This window comes from Triturus cristatus, chromosome 7, assembly GCF_964204655.1.
Source record: "Triturus cristatus chromosome 7, aTriCri1.1, whole genome shotgun sequence".
NCBI lineage: Eukaryota > Metazoa > Chordata > Amphibia > Caudata > Salamandridae > Triturus > Triturus cristatus.
In genome coordinates, this window is record NC_140590.1 from 1,357,059,765 (window position 1) to 1,357,080,249 (window position 20,485).

A 20,485-nucleotide genomic window follows, 5' to 3' on the forward strand; every position below is an offset into this window, starting at 1 on the left:
GAAGGTGGAGGGCTGCTGGCCCTCGCAGTCCTCTGTCCAGGTACACCAACACCAACTTCAGGTAAACGAGCGGCTCCCGCGAAGCGGGGGCCGCGAGGATTGATGTAATCACCAAGGGCGGGGACTCGAGGAAGAGGCAGGCAGTGGGAAGGTGGAGGGCTGCTGGGCCTCGCAGTCCTCTGTCCAGGTACACCAACACCAACTTCAGGTAAACGAGCGGCTCCCGCGAAGCGGGGGCCGCGAGGATTGATGTAATCACCAAGGGCGGGGACTCGAGGAAGAGGCAGGCAGCGGGAAGGTGGAGGGCTGCTGGGCCTCGCAGTCCTCTGTCCAGGTACACCAACACCAACACCAACTTCAGGTAAACGAGCGGCTCCCGCGAAGCGGGGGCCGCGAGGATTGATGTAATCACCAAGGGCGGGGACTCGAGGAAGAGGCAGGCAGCGGGAAGGTGGAGGGCTGCTGGGCCTCGCAGTCCTCTGTCCAGGTACACCAACACCAACACCAACTTCAGGTAAACGAGCGGCACCATTCTACCATTTGAGAAAAAATGACAGAATATTTCCATTATAAATATGGCACAGTGTCTACTGGCTACTGGAAGCATGAGGCCTTCTTTTTGTAACACTTTGAAATGGGATCAAATTAAAATGAAAAGTTACTTAATCATTAAGTTAACTCTATTTTAATTTTCTTGAATTGAAAAGCATTGAGAAATATAATTTTGTTCTCAAGCTCCAATATTGAGTTGACAAGGACTTTTATTTAAGAATGAAATACCGCAGTGCTTCAGATCTTCACCTCTGTGCCTTGGGTCATAAATCTGACTCCAGCACCCTCATTATCAGGCCCTGCTATCTACAGCTCAAAGATAATATTGTAAAATAAACACTGCCTTCCCTTAAATTTAAACATAAAATGTGTCCATGTGCTTATTTAAAAATGTGCTCAAGGCTGTGAGCTACTCTGAAGGTGTCTTTGAGCTACTGGCAGCTCACGGTCGAGTGGCTGAAGACCCCTGCTGTAGAATCTGTTCCCTCAGTTCGTTAGGGCACACTCATGACTGATTTTGGCCTGTATCCCCTCCGGTTCATTGGTAAAGGCACACATGCTCGTTATCCCCTTCCGTTGAGCATGGAAAGCATCAAAAGACTCTCTCGTCGCCCTTGCCTAAAAGTGAAGTGTTCTTAATCTGTATTAGCCATGGGTTTCAAATGGGTGTTCAATGCTGCCACCATCGTGGCATACGTATGAGGTGGGCTGGCCTCAGGTGGCATTCAGGACAGTTTATATATCTCTGCGCCTGCAAGATGGTGTAGCAAGGCACGCTTCCTCTCCTCTGCAACCCCTGTGGCAGTGGAGTATACTCAAAATATGTCTTCCACTTCACGGCCTGGGTTGAGGGCATGCCTTCCATTACAAAGGGTTCAATTGATGGTATGTGTGCCATGCTGTGCATCCAGGTATCTCCAGCGTCTCTATGTCAACCAGCTCCTCTGCACTTGGCTCTCTTTGTTGCCTGATGGGAAAGGGTGTGGTTCTTCCAAGTTCCTCTTGTGCTCTCCCCATTGGTCCAAGTCCAGTGGATATGACCTGCACATCTCACCACTCACACCTCAAGCCTACCGAAACTGCCAGAATACCCACTCACCGGGACGTTCTTACATGTAGGTGATGCATGGAAAACCTCCATTCTCTCACGGTCGGCACAGGGTGGATTGTCTCTTCCTCCCTTATGCGGGGAAAACATAGGCAGGCCCCGCCAGGCCTCTCTTCCTTCTCTCGGTGAGGGTGCACCCAGAGGTGTGCAGTCGGTGTCAGGTGACAATGTTGGGCCTCCAACCAGGAGGCACGGTCTAGTGTGTACTGTGCCCATGGACGCAGGTCACATGGAGGTAGCCACATAGGCCTTCGAGCATGACCCACAGAGTGCCGGGCGGCCCAAAGCACACAATGGGCATGACGCTAGGCGCCGGATCTCCAAGGTGCCGGCCAAGGCACCGGGCATGGTGTGAGGCAACGACAGCACTCCCCAGGTGGCAGGTATGCGAGAGGGCGACATCAATGGTTTATGTCCAACTGCCGTATTACAATCCTGGCAGTTGGAGGGAAACCCGTGAGGGAATTCGGCTCCTCTTCCGGCGGGCTCACAGAGCCCATTGTAGAGGCAGGCAGAATGGTAATCCCATAACGATGGCGGACCCAGCCTCGGCTTCGCCACCTTTATTACCATGTCGCTTTCAACCTGTTCTTTCACGGCAATCCGCCACCATGAAAAGGCAGGCAGACAGTGACTTTGGTGGTGCCTAACAGGTCCCCCTTTTCCCTGGCCCTGCCCCCCTAAACATCCCTGCACCTTGTGGCAGGCACTGCATGATGTCTGCCACACAGTGCAGGGATGTTTGAAAACATCCATTTTACAATTGTAGCTTGTGCAGCAGCCCTTTTCTGCCCGCCGCACAAGCTGCAATTGTAAAATTGAAGTTTCCCACTGCCCATAGGGTGGTGGCATCCAAGTACAGTGGGTGGAACTGCCGATGTATGGTCAGGGGGTACCATTTTGCAATGGTGCCGGTCAGACGCAAGTCCTGCCGATATCGTAATTAGGCCCTAAGTGTCATGTGCATATGTGTATTTTTAAGTTCATTTCATTAAAAAGAATCCTCCTTTCAACCTTTGTCCCATCCCTCCTCTCTGACTAATCCTAAACCTTTCTGAATACTATGAAGTCCCAAACATCCTTCTCAAAACTTTCCCCTCTTTTTTTACCCGTGCCACCCATCTAACAGGCACACACAACATCAACTTACAAAAAACAACTTACTGCTTCAAATACTATCCCATCATAATATCCTTACTCTAAACTCAACTAAACACACAAGAAATCAAGAACCTAAATCTAACACAACTAACTATTTACCTCTAATCATGGGCTCCGAACAAGCTTGCTACTCACCACAAAGCGCTTCAACGCCTCATCAGGAGTAGTTAACGTTATATAAATTCAAATTACAATTAAAATTACCCTGTAAAAACACAGAAGGATTCTGGGGATCCTCCCATGCTAGGGAAGGAATTCACAAGCCCCATTTTTTGTTTCTGTCTCTAGCGCCATACCACTAGCGACAGGCAGGAGCATAAATATTAGTCTATCATAAACCTTGACTATACGTAATTTAAATAACTAAGCAATTTGAGTAATTGATGCATTTTTTTTTGCAGGAGCGTGGACTTGATAAAGTAGATAAAATGAACAGGATACCTAAATCCAAGCCAGAAATTCAATTAAAACAAGTCCTAGAAGAACTTGTATCCGGATGCAGGTGAGATCCAGAAAAAGATTTGTCATCATGAAAAGGTTCTGCACAAGTTACTTTTCGGTTGATGTCAGCTCATTTTGACATGTTGATTGGTTTAATGTTGCAGGCAGTATTTGTTGAATGCCGAAAAAAGGACCATGACCCGCCCGAACAATCTTGACCGATGTCGGATGAAATCACTCAGTTATAATATTGTAAGTTATGCTGTTCTGCCTGATTTATGGACGAATCCCTTATACTTTGTTCAAATGAAGGCTTTCATCTCGCTGCAATTCACTGGTATTTATGGAGTCTTCTACTAACAACAAGGAAAGAAAAAAAATCTCTGCCCACTATTCTGTGATATACTCCTCTTTGAGACAAGGTAATAACACAAGTAGGGCACTAGTGGAGGGTACACATAGGTACACGGCGTCTACTCACTATTTTCAATGGGTGGATGCCGTCCACCCTGCCAAGAATTTAGCTTAGACAGAAATATGCTGAACTCATCCCGGTTTCGTTTTCAGACACCGGGACACATTCAGCAGCACCTGCTCGTTGTCTGCTTTCCTTCCGTGCAGCAATGAGGGGCAGGGCCTTAGCGGGCACCAGGCAATCCCCCGGTGCGCCGCACAGGTGAGGGCCGGTTTTGGGCCCCTGGGGGCCGTTTTTGTTACAGGGCCTTTTTTGCAGCATAGCTGCAAAATCGGCCCTGTAACAAAATCGTCTGAAAAACGGCCCTGGCAAAGAGCTCGGCTGCACCCCCAACCCCACCCAGGGGGCCGGCCGAGCACTTTGTCAGGGCTGGTTTTGGTTCCCATTCCGGCCCTGATGAGGGGGCTTATCAGATTCAGGGCCGGACAGGTCTTAGCCGACATCGGGCATTTGCCCGGGAGATTGGAATGGTGTGGGTTGGTTTTGAAGCGGTGGGGGCCGGTTTTGTTACTGGGGGCCTGTTTTGCAGCTCTGCTGCAATATCGGACCCCAGTAACAAAAGCAGCAGTGCTGGGGGGCAGTTTTGTTAAGCTGCAGTGCTTCACACTACCCCCCTCCACTCTCGGGGGTGGGGGCCGGTTCAACAAAATTGCCAGGGCCGCTTTGGGTTCCCAGTCCGGCCCTGATCAGATTCCAGTGGGGCCCATAACAAAGGCCGAAGTTAAGGGGCCATCAGCCCTCCTTTTGTTGAAGTATCCTAGCTGAGAGCTACGTACGTGGCGCCTCACACCTCAATGCAAACACAGTGGAAGGAAAGCAAAGGCACACAGCTTGTTATTACTTCAAAGAGTACTTCAGAGAGGCATGCTTTTGACTTTATTCAGTCCCTGTACATAAGAGACATGCACACACTATAAGAATGTCAGACGTGCTGGCTTGTCACAGTGTTTACATAAATAGCAATTTAAATACGACTATTTTGTTGTATTTCTTTTATAGTGCTACTCATCCGGATGCAGGGCGTCAGAGCACTTCACATCACATGTACACTTTATACATTGGTAATAAATCATGCAAGTGAGTAAATTAATGTACAGTATGTGTTACATAAAACTGTGAGGTTTACAAAGTATGGTAGTCACATGTCCTTCATAACTCACCGTGCTATATTAGAGGAAATACAGTTTATGAGCTGCAAGTATCAAAAGGATCCCTGTGTTAAAAGCAGTAATCCACTTACCTAGCTACATAAAATAAAAATCTTTCATCTGCATATTACATGATTAGCTTTGCAGGAGACATATTAACCCTCTATGCTACTTTGATTTAAAACTGGGATTCGATAAAACAGAGATCTCTCCAGCAAATGCGCTAACCTCAGGAGTTATCTTTCCATTATTATTATTCCCTGAGATTTTCTGGGGAACACAAAGTTCTCCACAGCAGGTGCCTTAACCCTAAAAGATATTTTAAAATGCAAACTTTGCAAAAAATTGAGCAGAATAGATTTAATGTAACATTTCTCCTTGTTTCCTGTTTCTTTGTGGCACAGTTTTTAAAACATAGATATATAAGTTGTGATCCAGATTTTGCGTCGGAGTTGCACTACGTTTTTGGCACAGCCCCTCCGCAAAATCTAATTTGCTAAATCTCATAATGTGCTCTAATGTATTCATGATAGACTTGCAAAACATATGTTTGGGGTCCTGAGATCTGATGCACCTTCTTGTGATGTCACTTCTCGTGAGGTCATGGCTTTTGATGTCACTTTCTGTGAGGTCACATCCTAGGAAGCCGTGTGCGATGTCACGCACCATGATGTCTCACGGTGTGATGTCAAGCGCCATGATGTCACTTGCATAGTGCCTAATTTCGTTAGTCCCCCGCTTCATTTTTTAGGACTTTTGCCCTGAATGCAGGCCCTTGAGGGTCAGGGTGGTCCACACCCTTCAGGGGACCCGTTTCAGCCACAGGACTATGAATATCTGTGACATATGGGTGTCTCAGGGGCCCCTCAACACATTCTGCAGGGAGCCCATCATTTTGTGTTCAGCCACTATTTCCAGAGAAGAGCTCTATTTTTGCCACTGCTGATGTGTAATGCAGGGTGAAATACAGAACAGCAGTGCATTACAGAACCGCACTAGTGATGAGGATGAGAGGGTGGGTATTTTGTTAGTGATCACAAGAATTTGCAATGCCGCTCCTGCACTTAACTACACTGCTAAAAGTACATCTAAATGAAACCAATGCAGGTGGGGTCGGTAATAGCCCATGTTTTTAGGATGTTAAAGGAAGCAATTTCTTTACATGCAAAAACATTTTTCATTCAAAGCACAAACGAGAGCTAAAAATTGTGGAAATGCATATTTTCTGTGACACAAGACCAACTAAGGTTCTTTTCTTCAAAACATACACCGGAATAGGCTAAGGGGAAACAGGCATACACATTGAAATCTATGAAAATCATAGGTTCCCTTGCATATGCCTTTTATGAGGGGGTAGGAAAAAGGCTTGGGTGGAATTTCAATTACGCCGGGGTTCATGGAGTAATTTTGGTAGTTTCACATTACTCTTTGATGCTGAATTACCGATAATTATGCGATTTGTCTTTCTCACATAATTAAGAGAAATATTGGGGAAAAGATCCTACTGCAAGACCACATTTAGCGCTCTTTGTGTTCTGTTGCATTTAGAGCTGTTTTTAACTCAAACTGTATCTTCTTTGGCACACAGAAAATATTGCTAAATGTCAGTAGTAGGTTGGGGGGAAATCCTACCCCAAAGGCATATTTAGCAAGCATGAGTGACTACTCGCTATTTGTGTTCTGTTGCATTTAGTGCTATTTCTTAACGCAAACTGCATCCTTTTGTTTATTTTGGAAGGAAGGTGGCATTTTGCTATAGAAATAGGGTAAAATGCAGAATTAATCTTCTAGAGTAATTCAAGTGTAATCTCACCAAATTTTTAGATAATCCAGTGTGAATATGCTCCACTCAATTACATGAGTTACGCCCACCCCTAGTAAGAAGTCCTAGTAAGAAGTCCTCAATGTTCACCACGTCTATGTGTAAATCTGTGCATATGACATTTATATCTGTTTGAGTGAACTGTCTGTTATAACAACAGTGGAGATAATCCATCTTTTCTGTGTGGTCAACTCGAATGTTTAACCTTTTGCTGGACAATATATATTTGCTTGCTTAAGAGCTCTCTGCACTTTACCCCTGACAGCCAGTAGGAAAGTGCTTGTGCTTCCCCTTTTTTGACATAGTTGAATTTGTATACTCCTAATTGGCTTGTGTAACTTACCTATAGGTTTAAACATATAGTACAAGGTGTACCCATGGCCTACACTTTACCCCTATTAACCAGTAGGAAAGTGCCTGTGCTCACCCTTTTCAACATGGTTGATTTTCCATACTTCTAATTGGTATGTTTGACTTTCCAATAAGTCCCAATTATATGATCCAAGCTGTACCCAGGGCCTGGAAGCTAAATGCCAGAAGTGGACAGCAGCCCCTATTGTGCCATCTACTACAGTGCAAGTACACACATTGTTTTATTAATACTACTATAGCCTGACAGTAGCAGTGTAAAAACTGCAATTCGACCTGTCAAGATGAGCCCTTTTTATATGTTCAAATCTCCCTTTTAAATATTAATAAATCACCACAATGCAGGCTTTGTAGGACACAAGACAGGGTGCATGGCATTTAAAAGTATAACATGTAGAAATGTAATGTTAACATTGTCTCACAATGACTAGCACCCAACAGCTATTTTCTCTGTGGCAGGCCTGGCTGTCCTATGTCAAAAACCATTGTACAGATTTAAAAACTAATACTGTATTTCTGGAATTGGATGTATCTCTGGAGTTGGACTAGCCTGTAAAATAATGAAACAGCATTTTTTTTATAGTTATTGAGAATCCAATTCAGTGGTGAAGTCAGGCTTTTAAAAAATATTGAGGAAAAGTAACTTTTAGAAAGTTACCTTTTCCCTGCCCGAATTTCCTGGAGACTAATTTGCATGCTCTCTAGCTTCTCCCAGCCAGTAAATACCCTTGAATAGGTGTGAAATGCCTCCTTGGAACAAACAATAGGCTGATCTGAATGGGCAGAGGGATGACTCCTCTGAACCCACAGAATATGCAGGGTGGTGTCTGTGTAATAGCATACAACAATTCTTCAACAGTTATCACTACAGCAATAGTTTGTACAAAGTAAATTAATTACGTAGAAAAAGAATAGAAAAATACCAGGGGTTGACTATTGCGGTCTGTATTAATTGGCAAGCATAGGAATAAGTTCGGATAGCAATAATATAATGATTTTACATGTAAAAAGTAAACGACGCATGTGAGCCACGCGACAAAGTGAAAGCAAACAGCGAGAGGGCGTTACTTAAAATGGTAAAAAACATGAATACTGAAGGAAATAATTTTACAGAAGCATGTTAAGTGTCAGAAGCCGTACATCCACTGGATTATGTCAATAGCATTTCATCCTGTATTACATCAGGTCATCATCAGGAAAGAGATTACACAAATCACTTTTTAGTACTGGGTGCAGTCTGTAAGCATGAGTGTACTCTGGGTGCCGGAGTAAGGGATCCGGGGAATTAAAAAGACCTCACTGTGAGGCCCGTCCTGTTACTGGATGGACCTCCTGCGTCACGCACTGCGCCCAGCACTAAAATGTGATTAGTGTAACCTTTGTCCTGATGATGACCTGACATAATACAGGTCAAAACGCCGTCAACATAATCCATGTGCCTCACAAGAGCAGTTGACTTTTTTTACGAGCACTGTGTGTGCACTTTATATCGGTTTCACATACACAAAGTAATTATATTATTGCTGTTCGAAATTATTTTTATGCTTGTCAATGAATACAGACTGCCTTCGTCAAACCTTGGTGTTTTCTCTTTTTTTCTGTACAATTAATTTACTTTGTAAAAACAATTGCTATAGTACCACCTGTTGAGACATTGTTGTATGCTATTACACTCACCTAGGTCTCAACTGAGTCTGCGTTTTTTTTTCTGCTGTTGTTTACTGCATTGTGTCCTTTTTGATGCTACAGTGTCAAATCCTTCTTGCGTTACAAATCCTGCTTGACAGGCCTGCTGGGGTTCACATGTAGCACTTGGGGTACACTTGGAAGGGGAGAGAACAGGATGCCAAATCAAATCGTGTGGATCCCCTACCTGATTTTTGAAGGACACTGCTTTTGTCCTACCAGACACCTAACTTGGTTTGTATATAACTCTTGGGGGCACTTAAAAGGGGTGGGAATAGGATGCAGAGGCAAGTCTTGTGTATGCACAGTCTGATTGCTGTAGGGCCCTACTTTTGTCCTGCCTGGGGTTTGCTTGTGCGTCACCCTGGAGTTTGTTTGTGCCTCACCCTGACAATGATTGTGTTTGCTGCTGGAGTGTGGTTTCACCCCTCTCAACCAGTAACCACATTTCTTATTTCTTGAGGAAAGCTTGGGAGAATTTGATAATAAATTTGAGTTTACAATATTCCAGAAGACAATGTATTTTTCATCTGGGAAGCTTGAACCAGTTTATCCCACAGATTGTTCTACACCTCAACTTTCCATTTTCTCAAAGCCAAGTTATACTCTATTTGGCAGGATTTTATGTCATCCCTGATCCTCAAGGATATCCATAAGGCATGGTGAAGATTTCTATTTAGAAAAAGTTATTTGAGAACTGCACACCAAAAATGATGATCAAAACTATTTGAGTTTGGGAGGAAGTATTATGGAGTTTTTCTACTGGTGCGTGCTACACCGTATTTGAGGGCTGCTAGTCCGTCATCTGAACATAAATATGTGAGAATAATCAAGCGGAATAGCCTGAAAGAACCGTGTGCACAACATCTAAATGTTGTTCTAACTTTACATAGTTTACAGCAACCAATTCTCACGATTTCATAAATAAATAAATAAAAAATAACAGTATTCAAATAAAGTATCTCAATCGATTTTCATTCTGATCTTCAAACACTAAGGTTGTCAACAAATCATTAGATCAGTGCACATATAATTGTATCATAATTTCTGATATACAAATCACAATTGCAAAACAAAAACATCAATGCAATAACCCTGATTAACATTGCGCTTGATAATACCATGCCCAATGCATTTTGGGACCTTAAGTCCCTTCTTCAGGGGGCACTGTATTATAAACAGAAACAATTTTTTGTTTGTATGGTTGTTGCAGCATTGACTGCAGTCCAAATGTAGCCATCTCATCAAGCGACACCCACACAAGTGGAGGAGATAAACCCGGAGAGCCCAAAGTGGCCACCAACTGGAAAGAGTGCTAGTATGATACGAAGACTAGCGTAAAGAACGACAATAACATGCAAAAGTGGATGGTGTAAAAAACTGTGGAGCCCCACAGGCATGCTGGGGAAATTAGAATGTCTACTACCGTTAGGTGGTAAAACAAGTCCACAGGAAGTCCACAGATAGCAACTTACCAGTTTGTAAAAAAGTCAAGATGTGAATATTAACATCATCACCCGGCGATCGAAAAATGAGTGCAACTAGTAAGGCTATACGTACTTGCAGCCTACATACATGCAACTTCCAAAACAGTACACAAACTGCTGCGTGAGCCTAAAACAACAACATGTACATGTATCATTATGTGAAACCCAAGTGCGTAGCTCAAGTGAAAACGCTAAATACCTGACTGACAGTCCAACGTATTAAAGGCAAGCAACCTGCCGATACAAGAAAGACACCTAGGTCATTATGGGACTCAAAAAGTACACAAAACGTGGCGTGTTAACTTCAAAGGTACATACCTGCATCAGAGCGAAGTGTACTGCAACGTGAGCCCAACAGATACAACGAACGGTAAACGTTGACTGTGCCGGTGATTGACTAAAAGCTCAACAGACCGCGCCAAAACCGCGGACGGTCACGGGTGTGGTGAATAACTGAATCTACCCGGAAAGGAAACTGTGTCGGCCATGATGTAAAGGACAACTGGAGCATTACTGACAGTAGACGGACAGCCAAACTCAGCAACATATATAAAACCAAAGAACAATAAATATCTGCAATATCATGCGTGTTATAACACGGAAATGTGTAGAGAAACAAAACTCACCGAAATAAAACCGCAACTATTAGCGTGACAGTGCACATGAATATATTCCTAGGGTGAACGATTGGCCATATTGGTAGAGGTGCAGACTACGTGCGTAAATAAAGCAACGAAAAAACAGAAAAAAACGAATATACGTGAACCGGGGAAGTTTACTATGGGTGGACCGCCGTCCAGTGAAACAACCAGAGAAGCGGAACAATGAAGTCTCATGGGATGTCGTCTGATAGAAGACCGCAGTTTGTCCCCGTCAGATGCCAACAAGCATGTTCATCATATGCATAGAAATTAAAAAACATCTGTTCAGATACATTGCCATGAGAGGAAAACTAATAAAAACGGATTAAGCATTATGTTGCACAAATGATACATGGTTATTGGGGTGTTCGTGTGTGCTACGTGTGGAAAGATTCTATGTCATACATTGCTCAACATTGTGCTGATGACAAGATTAATGAGATATAGCCAACTTGTGAATAGAAATGTGAACATATCATGAATGCGTACTGCACTACAAATTGCCAGAGTGAACCTAAATTAACAGTGTAAAAGTAAGGTGAGAAAAATTGACTCAAGCAGTGCTATGCATACCGGTGTTTCATAAAAAACAGCTACGGTCTAGTTGTCGTTTGACCCGTACGGTACCTTGGTGTTAACTTTTTTGATCCAGAGCACTTCTTTCTGAGATAATACCGGACTGGGATCAGTCCCTTCTCTGGGTTGCACTTTTTTTAACACTAAGAATCTAACTTGGGAGATGTTGTGACGTTGTTCTAGCCAATGTACTACCAGGTTAGAATTGGTGTTCTTCGTACGGATCATACTTTTATGCTCTCCGATTCTGATTTTGATTTTTCTTTCAGTCTTTCCAATGTACAAGAGTCCGCACGGACACTTGATACAATAAATAACATTGGTGGTATTACAGTCAGACGTGTGTCTTAACGTCATTTTTTCGCCTGTTAATTATGATACAATTCTATGTGCACTGATCTAATGATTTGTTGACAATCTTTGTTTGAAGATCAGAATGAAAACCGATTGAGATACTATATTTGAATACTGTTGTTATTTTTTATTTATTTATTTACGATATCGTGAGAATTGTTTGCTGTAAACTATGTGAAGTTAGAACAACATTTAGGGCCCAATTATGATGGCGGGTGGATCGCCACTGCCCGGCCGGTGGTGGCAATCTGCCTGGCATCACAACCAAATTTACAGTGACGATTGCTGACCGGCGGAAAAGCGGCAGATGGACTTTCTGTCCGCTGCGGTTCCCCCCCGCCATGGTAATATGGCGGGGGGTACCGCGGCTGACGGAAAGTCCATCTGCCGATTTCCCGCCGGTCGGCAATCATCACAATTGCCGGCCGGGCGGAGCTGGGGCATAATAGGTACCGCCATCCATATTATGATGCCTGGCTGCTCAGGCCTTTCCATGGCAGCAACGCCGCCATGAAAGGGCTGGCGGGAATTGCTTTGGGGGCCCATTGCAGGGCCCGGGGGTGGGGTGCTGCACTTGGGGTACCTCCCTACATTGCCATGCTCAAGGTGGTAGGCACCGTGCTGTGCCTGTCACGTTGTGCATGGCGATGCACAACATGCCTCTTTGGCATTGCGGCGGGTGCTGCTTACAGCAGCACCCGCCGCAATGTTAAAAATGCGGGAAGCGACCGCCAGTGTGGTGGTGGCATCCTAATTGGCAGTGCACTACCGCCGCACCCCTGGCGGCCGGTCCCAGCACCGCTAGGGTGGCGGGCGGATCCTAATGGGGCCCTAAGTTGTTGTGCACATGGTTCTTTCAGGCTATTCTGCTTGATTATTCTCACATATGAAGATTTCTATTTGCCAGCCTGCAGGCTTTGTCAAGCCAGGGGGCTACATTAAGCTCTAACCCCTCACGAGTTTCATGAGTAACAACTTTTTATGTACACCCCATTTTTCAAAGGAATCAACAACTAGCCAAGGCTTTATCTCACTTGAACGGCAGCTAAAAAAGATATTCTGGCTTCTAATCATCAGCATATGGAAAACTGCAGATATTTTAAAATTCTTCAAGACCAACCTTCTCCTGCTGTCATTGGGAGATAGAGTGGAGTGCTGCCCCATTACCTCCTAGTCTCTACCTTTGGGTGCTCTCAGGGAGGTAGTAAGGTTATGGGTGCTAAGTATACCTGCTTGAATAACCTCCTCAAAAATGAGATTAGACAAATCCCTTGTGGCAATCATATAGAATAGAAATGCAACAGCCCCTGCCAGTGAACATAGCTGCCTTAGAATCCATAGGCTCCAAAAATTCTAGTTCATTACAAAGGCGGTGGCTTAATAAAAGAGGGTAGGGCACTGAACCCCTTGAATCACAACTCTGGCTGGGATAAATTGCATGGTTTTCCTCATAAGAATTATACATTGTAAAAACAGATGTATCTCCCAATTTTGCAAATAAAATCACCCTCTAGCAACAAACAAATTTAGGTTCATACCCCTAAAAAGAGGACTTTGGCCGATGCTGCAATAAAAGTGAAAAGAGAATTAAAATGAACATTATTACAGCAGAAAAAAACTTGATTATAAATAATCCCAAATGAGATACCCATTCTAAATAAAAAAGCATGAAATAGCCCACTGCCTAAAGCGATTGGTGTTGTGGTGCAGTTAAGCGTCGCCTTGCACCATGCCAATTAGCCCACCCTTGCCCACATGAAGAGGAGAGAAGGGCATGAAGTGTATGTTTTCAAACCCATCAAATTGAACCTCTCCTTTAACTCAAGTTTCCTGCTATAAGACTATGTCAAAGAGCTGGATGTAATCCACCTACTCCTTGATTCCCAATGTAGCCTTGACTCCCACTATATTACTTTCTGACCTTACCAAGCCCAAGTTTGCTTGCTGCGTCAGTCCTTCAACAACATCAGGTTTTATAAAATTGACAATAACATAGTCATCCTCAAAACATTTGGAGCTGGGGCCCACCCACCTTACTCTATGCACCATTAAAATGTAATTTAAAAAACAGGAATTAAAAGTAATGTTGCTGCAAAGGCCAGTGGCTGTCCTTATCTTTAAGTTGCTCAGTGGCTTCCACGGACTAAGTTGTTAGAGCTTGTGCGTTTGCCAACAACTACTACATATGGGCAAGAAGTTGGTGGTAAATGTCAAGTAGCTAACTCCTCCTCCCAAACCCATAAATCCACATTGTTGAGTTCGCCGAGAGCTAACCTGCCTTCCCCACCTGCCATCACCTTCCTGAGCCTTATTCCCAACCCATTTTCTACTCTCCCTTTTTTGTGCCTCAAAAGAACACATGGCTTTGTTAGGCAAGTGGCAAGACCTGGTATTAGTGACATCATTCACAAGTTCCGGTACAACTGCCAGAACTGAATCACGAAGAGGTTCAACAATATCTTTGGACATGTTTTCCACTGTAAGCTCAATTTCCTGAAAACCTTCAAAAAAGGATCAGTTTGCTTTCCATCAGGGGACGCAGTTTAGCAGTAAACATTTCAACCAAATTAGGACCAATGTGCAAGAACAGGCCGAGAAAATCACTTGCTCCCTTTACAATGTTACTTTGGCCTACACACTTCTTTGCCTTCACTGATCTATTCTTGCATTTCTAACCTGGGCCCACCCCAGGAGATGGCAATGTATCCTGGGGGATAAAATGGGGGAGATGGCTCTTCACAAGGCTTGTTGTTGGCACGGGAACTGCAGAGAGGGCAAGTAATTCTCTCATGGCAAAGGAAGTAGAGAGAAACTTCTGTAGCGGTAATGTCCAAGACAAAGACACAAGAGGATCACCTGTGAAGGAAAGTTGTCTTTCAAGAAGCTCTATTTCTTTTGAAAGGACCCCCATTGCACATGCCGAGACGCCGGATCAGTGATAAAATCTCGACCACACAAATATCATGACACAGAAATAGGATGTCAGAAGTATTGTTGACACAAATATCATTTCCGTACACTTATAAAGTTAAGTACAAAAATATTCAGTAAAAATATTATTTACACTAATATTGTTATAAATAAGACAAAAATATAGTTTTTTCAATAAATATACAGTTTAACATAGTAAAGCTTAAACATTTTAATACATAACTATACATTTAAGTAATAGCATGTGTGTATGTTTATATATGCATATTTATGAAAAAACAACTAATATTAAATATATTTATTTTGCATTATATTAACTTTTATTTTTTATATTTACTAATATAAAAAAATATATACACACATACATATATTTATATCTATATAAATACATAAAACATTACACAATTAAAACAAGAAATAAAAACACAGTTACTAAAAATATTAATAGCAAAATAAAAATTATACACATAAATATGTCGCACATAATATAAAATTTGAAAAACTAAACAAATAATAATATTACATAACTATAAACAATAATAAAAATATATTCAACTCCAGTCTGTGCAAAAGTCTGGAAAGCAGTGGACGCCCAAGGGGTGAAATTTACTATTCTCACAGTCTGTGCAGCAGTAGGGAAAGCGCTGGACGGCGGAGGGGTAAAATGTACTCTTCCCACTCCAGTCTCTGCAACAGCAGGGAAAGCGTTTGACACCGGAGGGGGAAAAATTACTATTCCCACTCCAGTCTGTACAACAGTAAAAAAAAAATCACTTCAAACACATACCATATTTTAATTAACACTATTAATTGTCCAAAAATATAAAACTATCAATATGAAATATATAAATGTAAAAAATAATTAAATAATGTAATCATTTAAAAAAATGTAATAACTAATTTAAAAATAAGATTTTTTTTATTAATTGATCATTTAATTAAAATGCAACATTATACTCCAACAAACATAGCAACACACAATTAACTATAATAATTAACATACTAAGTAATAGATAAACTAATTATCAATACATGATTATTTGTTAATTAATTAGAATTCAATACCTTCCTACCTTATTCCCCTACAAACACAAACAAAATAAAATGTGTAAACAATTTACAAAATTATTAATAAATAAACATTTCATTAAATTGAATAATTAATTAATCATTGATTATTTCTTAATTAACTTCCCACCCTATACTCCTACAAACAAAACAACCTGCACCTAAAATTTCACATACAAAATAAAATAATTACCCAATTCACATAATGAATTCTCAAGTAACTAATTAGGAATAAACTATTTATTAATAATTAATCAATTAGTAACTTCCCACCCTTTACTTCTACAAACAAAACAACCTACTCTTAAAAGATAACCTAAAAATATTTTTAAATCACAATTTACATAATTCATTATCGATTAAATAATTAATATCTATAAAAAAATGATTATTAATTATTTATACATTGTTGCACATTCAAAATATTATTCTGATATTTTGGTCTCGCCTAGACAGTGCATGCGCTGCCTCTGCAAGACACGTTGTTTACAGTTGGCATACAGCCTGCCCATAGCTTACAATTGGCTAGATTCAGATTCACTCTCATTTGCTTTGTTCCCCTTTGTCAGAGCACGCATGTGTCATATCCTTTTCTTTTGTTTGGCCCTCCCCTGGATCATGGACCAAGCACTTGTGTCCTTCCACTGCTTCTGTTTTTGGAGATACTTTTTTTTGTGTCCTAATACTCCTTATGAGTGCTTGTGTCTTCAGCCATCTCCCATTTCGGCTTCTCAAACATAACTGCATGTGTTTCTTTTAATGTTGCTTCTTTTCCCTTCTCCCCACCCCATTCCATGTTGTTTATTTTTCCCCTTGCCCCGTCCATGTTGCTTTTTTTGGTGCCCATGGACCCCCTCCTTTTCCCTCCCACCTGTTGATGATGCTTCTTTTATCTCCCACCTACCCCGTCCATGTTGCTTCTTTTCCCTCCCACCCCCTGCCCTGTCCGTTTCTTGTCACCCCACCCACCCTGTCCCTGTTTCATTTTCATTATCCCTGTTTCTTCTCCCTCCTACCTGCCCTAATCCCTGTTTCTTCTCCTCATCTGCCCTGTCCCTGTCCCTGTATCAGCTCCCCCACCTGCCCCTGTCTCAACTACCTCCCACCCATCTCTTTCCTTTTTCAGCTATTCCCCACACACTACGTCCCTGTTTCAACTCTCCCCATCCCCCAGTCCCTGTTTTAACTACCATCATGCGCCCTGCCCCTGTTTCAGCTCACCCCCACCCGCCTTTTTCTAGTTTATCTCCCCCACCTGCCTGTCCTGGTTTTGCTCCCCCCACCTGCCCTGTCTCTTTTTAAGCTACCCAAACCCACCTGTCCCTCTTTCAGCTCCCCCACCCACCCTGTACCTTTTTCAGTTCCCCCATCCAGCCCATACCTGTATCAGCCCTACCTCTTACCCACCTCGTACCTGTTTCAGCTGCCCCAGCCTGCCCTGTACCTGTTTCAGCTCCCCCGCCCAACCCGTGTACTTGTTTCAGTTCCCCCATTCACCCCATCCCTGTTTGTTGTCCCCTCACCCACCCCATTTCAGCTCATCGCGGTTTATTTTTCTAATATAACTGTTTCTTCTCCTAAATGTGCGTTTCTTCCCCCCTTTCCTACAGATAGAACGAAAAAAAACCACTGATAATTCATAGTGCTATTTTTACCGTCCAGAACTCCATCCCCAGCCACCCTCTCTTTCACCACTCCCACCTGCCCTCCGATTCACTACCTCCACCTTAGTGACAAAGCCAATACCTCCCCTATAGACGAGACCTGTTGGCTTTGGCTATACTTGTTTACATTGGTGTTCAGCTGTAGGATCCAGGACCTGTGTTTTGAAGTACAACACAGTGATTTAAATTGGAATCAAAAATCCCATTTTAAATTGACTACAATAACGTACTTTTGGATTTTTTATTGGATCATTTTTTATATTTTCTTAAACTCACTCTTGCCCTCCATTTTTGCACTACAAGTTTTTTTTTTAAATGGCAGTGGATTCAGCCAGTGTGGTAAAACTTAGCATGGCACAGCTGGTGAGCATGTGTAAGCAAAGGGGACTAAAGCTGAAAAAGCAGTCCAAGAAGGAGGTTCATCACATTGCTCTCAGAGCCCAGGAGGAAGTCAGTCAGCTACAATGCATCATAGATGAAAATGAGAATAAAGTGGTATAGGGAGCTGAGAAGGACATTGAGGAGGTCGCAGTGCCAGATATGTGTGTCTTTCAAGGAGCAGCATCATCTGCATTGGCCAGTGCAGGTAGGAGTGTGTCCTCCCACAGTTGGTCCCCATCAGACCTGGTGGACAGGCAGACATCAAGGACCTTGAAACTGCAGCTGGCTACCCTTGCCCTTAAGGAGAAAAAGTTGGTTCTGGCCGCTGAAGAGAAGAAGGCAGTCTTAGATGTTGAGGAGGAAAAGGCAGCCCTGATTGCTGAGGAGATAGAGGGTTTTGTAACTGCAACTTTGGCCCCGGAGGAAAAGAAGTTAACACTGGCCTTGCAAGAGAAGAAGGTATTGCTTACCCATGAGAGGATCAGAATGAAGATGGACTTGAGGTCCTGGAGGGCTTGTGAGGGAGGTCGCAGCAACAATTAAGTGCCAAAGAGAGGCACAATAGTCCAAAGACCTGGTTCCTAGTTATTTGGTTGAGGAGTCCATTGGTGGGTGGGATACCCTGTTAGCCCTAGCATTAGCTAACCAGGTGAAGTATGGCCCCATAATGGAACCTGTCTCAGTAAGTTTGGCTTCACCACTCATATGTATCGCTTGAATTCCAGGGATAACCATAAGCAGTCACCCCAGTCATGGGTTGATTTTGTGGATTCCAATAGCAGGACAATGGATTCTTGGGTGAAGGGCATCAAAATAAAACATTATGATGGGCAGTACTGTATTGTTATGAAGGAGCACATTTTAAGTAATAATTTTACAGAGTTGCACCCGCACCTAATAGCCTCCAGGCTCACTATGCCAAGGAAGCTTGGGAAGGAGGCTGACCTCTGGATTAGCTCCAAAGTGTCAAAGAAGGTACCTGGGAGTGACCACGGGAAGTGTGGTTCATGTTTTCCTCCATAGAGGTAGTGGAAGACCAGGAAAATACAGAAATGTTCCAAAAGGGCCTCCAAAAGAGTTTCGAGGAAAAGGTGTCCCACACCACTCCAGAGAACAGCAGGAGAGGTTTTGATGGACAAAAGCCCATAGTGCCCACGGTCCCCGAAATCACAGATTCCTAGGGGTACTGTTCCTAAGCAGAGGGTGCAAATGCCCAGATGAAGAGTAAAATAAAGGAGGTGGATGCTGTTCACAGTGGGAGGACTAGAGGTTACCTACTCTGAGAGGACAGCACTCAAAGGCTGAACCTGGTAAGGCCAGTTCTGACCTGGAGCTGCTACCTACACTGGCAGGCCACCTGCACTAGACTGACATCTATATGACACTGACAGAATGTATCACCCTTGCGGAGATCTGTGTGCCCACCCAGGCAGTCCTGGACTACTAGGCACATGTTCAGTCTCGGGGTACAAGCTTTGAGCCGTGAAGCCAGTGTCAGGGTCACACCTGAGGTGGTGGAAATAAGAGTGGAAGGAGGTTGTCTGCAACCTGACGTTGTAACCGCACACACTCTGAGAAATCTAAGAGGCCAAAGAAACCTCAAGAATAAATAGGGGAACTCCTTGCCAGCCTCACACAGACCCACAGCTGAGAGTGAAGTGATTGGAGCCTCCAACTAGCAGTGGATGGGCAGTGGCCTGATTTCTGACACTGACCATTATTATAAGCCTCTGTTGGTTTTAAAACGTTTGGAAAGAGTGTGCCCTGGATTAGGGAAAGAAGTCTGATTTAAGTAGCAGAATGGGCCGCATAACCTTGATGGCCATGATGGTATTGTCTTCCTACTAGGATGTATCTGTGAGCAGGCTAGGGGTTAGGCCTTACAGATGGGATCTGCAGGTGGGAGGAGGGTTCCCCTTGGACAGGATCAGTGGCTAGGGAAGATGATGGCATAGAGGTAAATGTAGGTTCAAAGGGTCCTAGAACAGAGAAACACTGCTGCAGAAATGATGAATTGTACACATTCTATCATCATCATAATATATTTAATTTGGCTAAAATGTGAATAAAAGCACATCTCACACATAAAAATAAATACTTCTAAAAGATATTCACATCACGTTCATCCACATAACAATAACATCAGTCTAATATAAAATTACAAACATAAACATACAAATAGTTGAAACAGATAAAAAGAGAATACAATAGTTTCCCCCTTCCAACTATGGTCATGGGACAAAAAGAAAGAATCCAAGTGATCATACCCAGTATATGAGCCAAACCAAAGCCATTTTCAGGGAAACTAATTTACTGTATACAGGCTGGGACACTTTTGTTTGGGTATTCTGTCTTAAGCCTACACTAGGGAGAACTTTGCTCTTAATTTCCATGCCCAAACATAAATCCAGATAACGTAAACACAATCAATTCACTTGTATTACTTTTCGGAATTCTCAAAGTATTCCAGTAGTTACTAACCTCCAACGCCTTGCATAGCAGGATAATCCATTCTTTTCGAGGTCTGTTGCATTTGGCACAGAAAAACAAAATTACTTCTGTATCTTTTTGGGACGGACAATGTGGTAAATCATTTGTTACCCTGCCTGTTTTTCCCCATC

At 43.0% G+C, this 20,485-nt stretch overlaps 1 protein-coding gene across 1 annotated transcript in view; it reads left to right on the forward strand.

Moving 5' to 3' along the window:
* Window positions 1-20,485, forward strand: part of LOC146812054 (fer-1-like protein 4) — a 1,053,957-nt gene that overhangs the window by 526,051 nt on the left and 507,421 nt on the right. Inside the window, exons 19-20 of the mRNA XM_085619061.1 lie at window positions 3,223-3,323; window positions 3,427-3,514. Coding sequence (XP_085475187.1) covers window positions 3,223-3,323; window positions 3,427-3,514 — 189 coding nt within the window. The remainder of the gene's footprint in view (window positions 1-3,222; window positions 3,324-3,426; window positions 3,515-20,485) is intronic.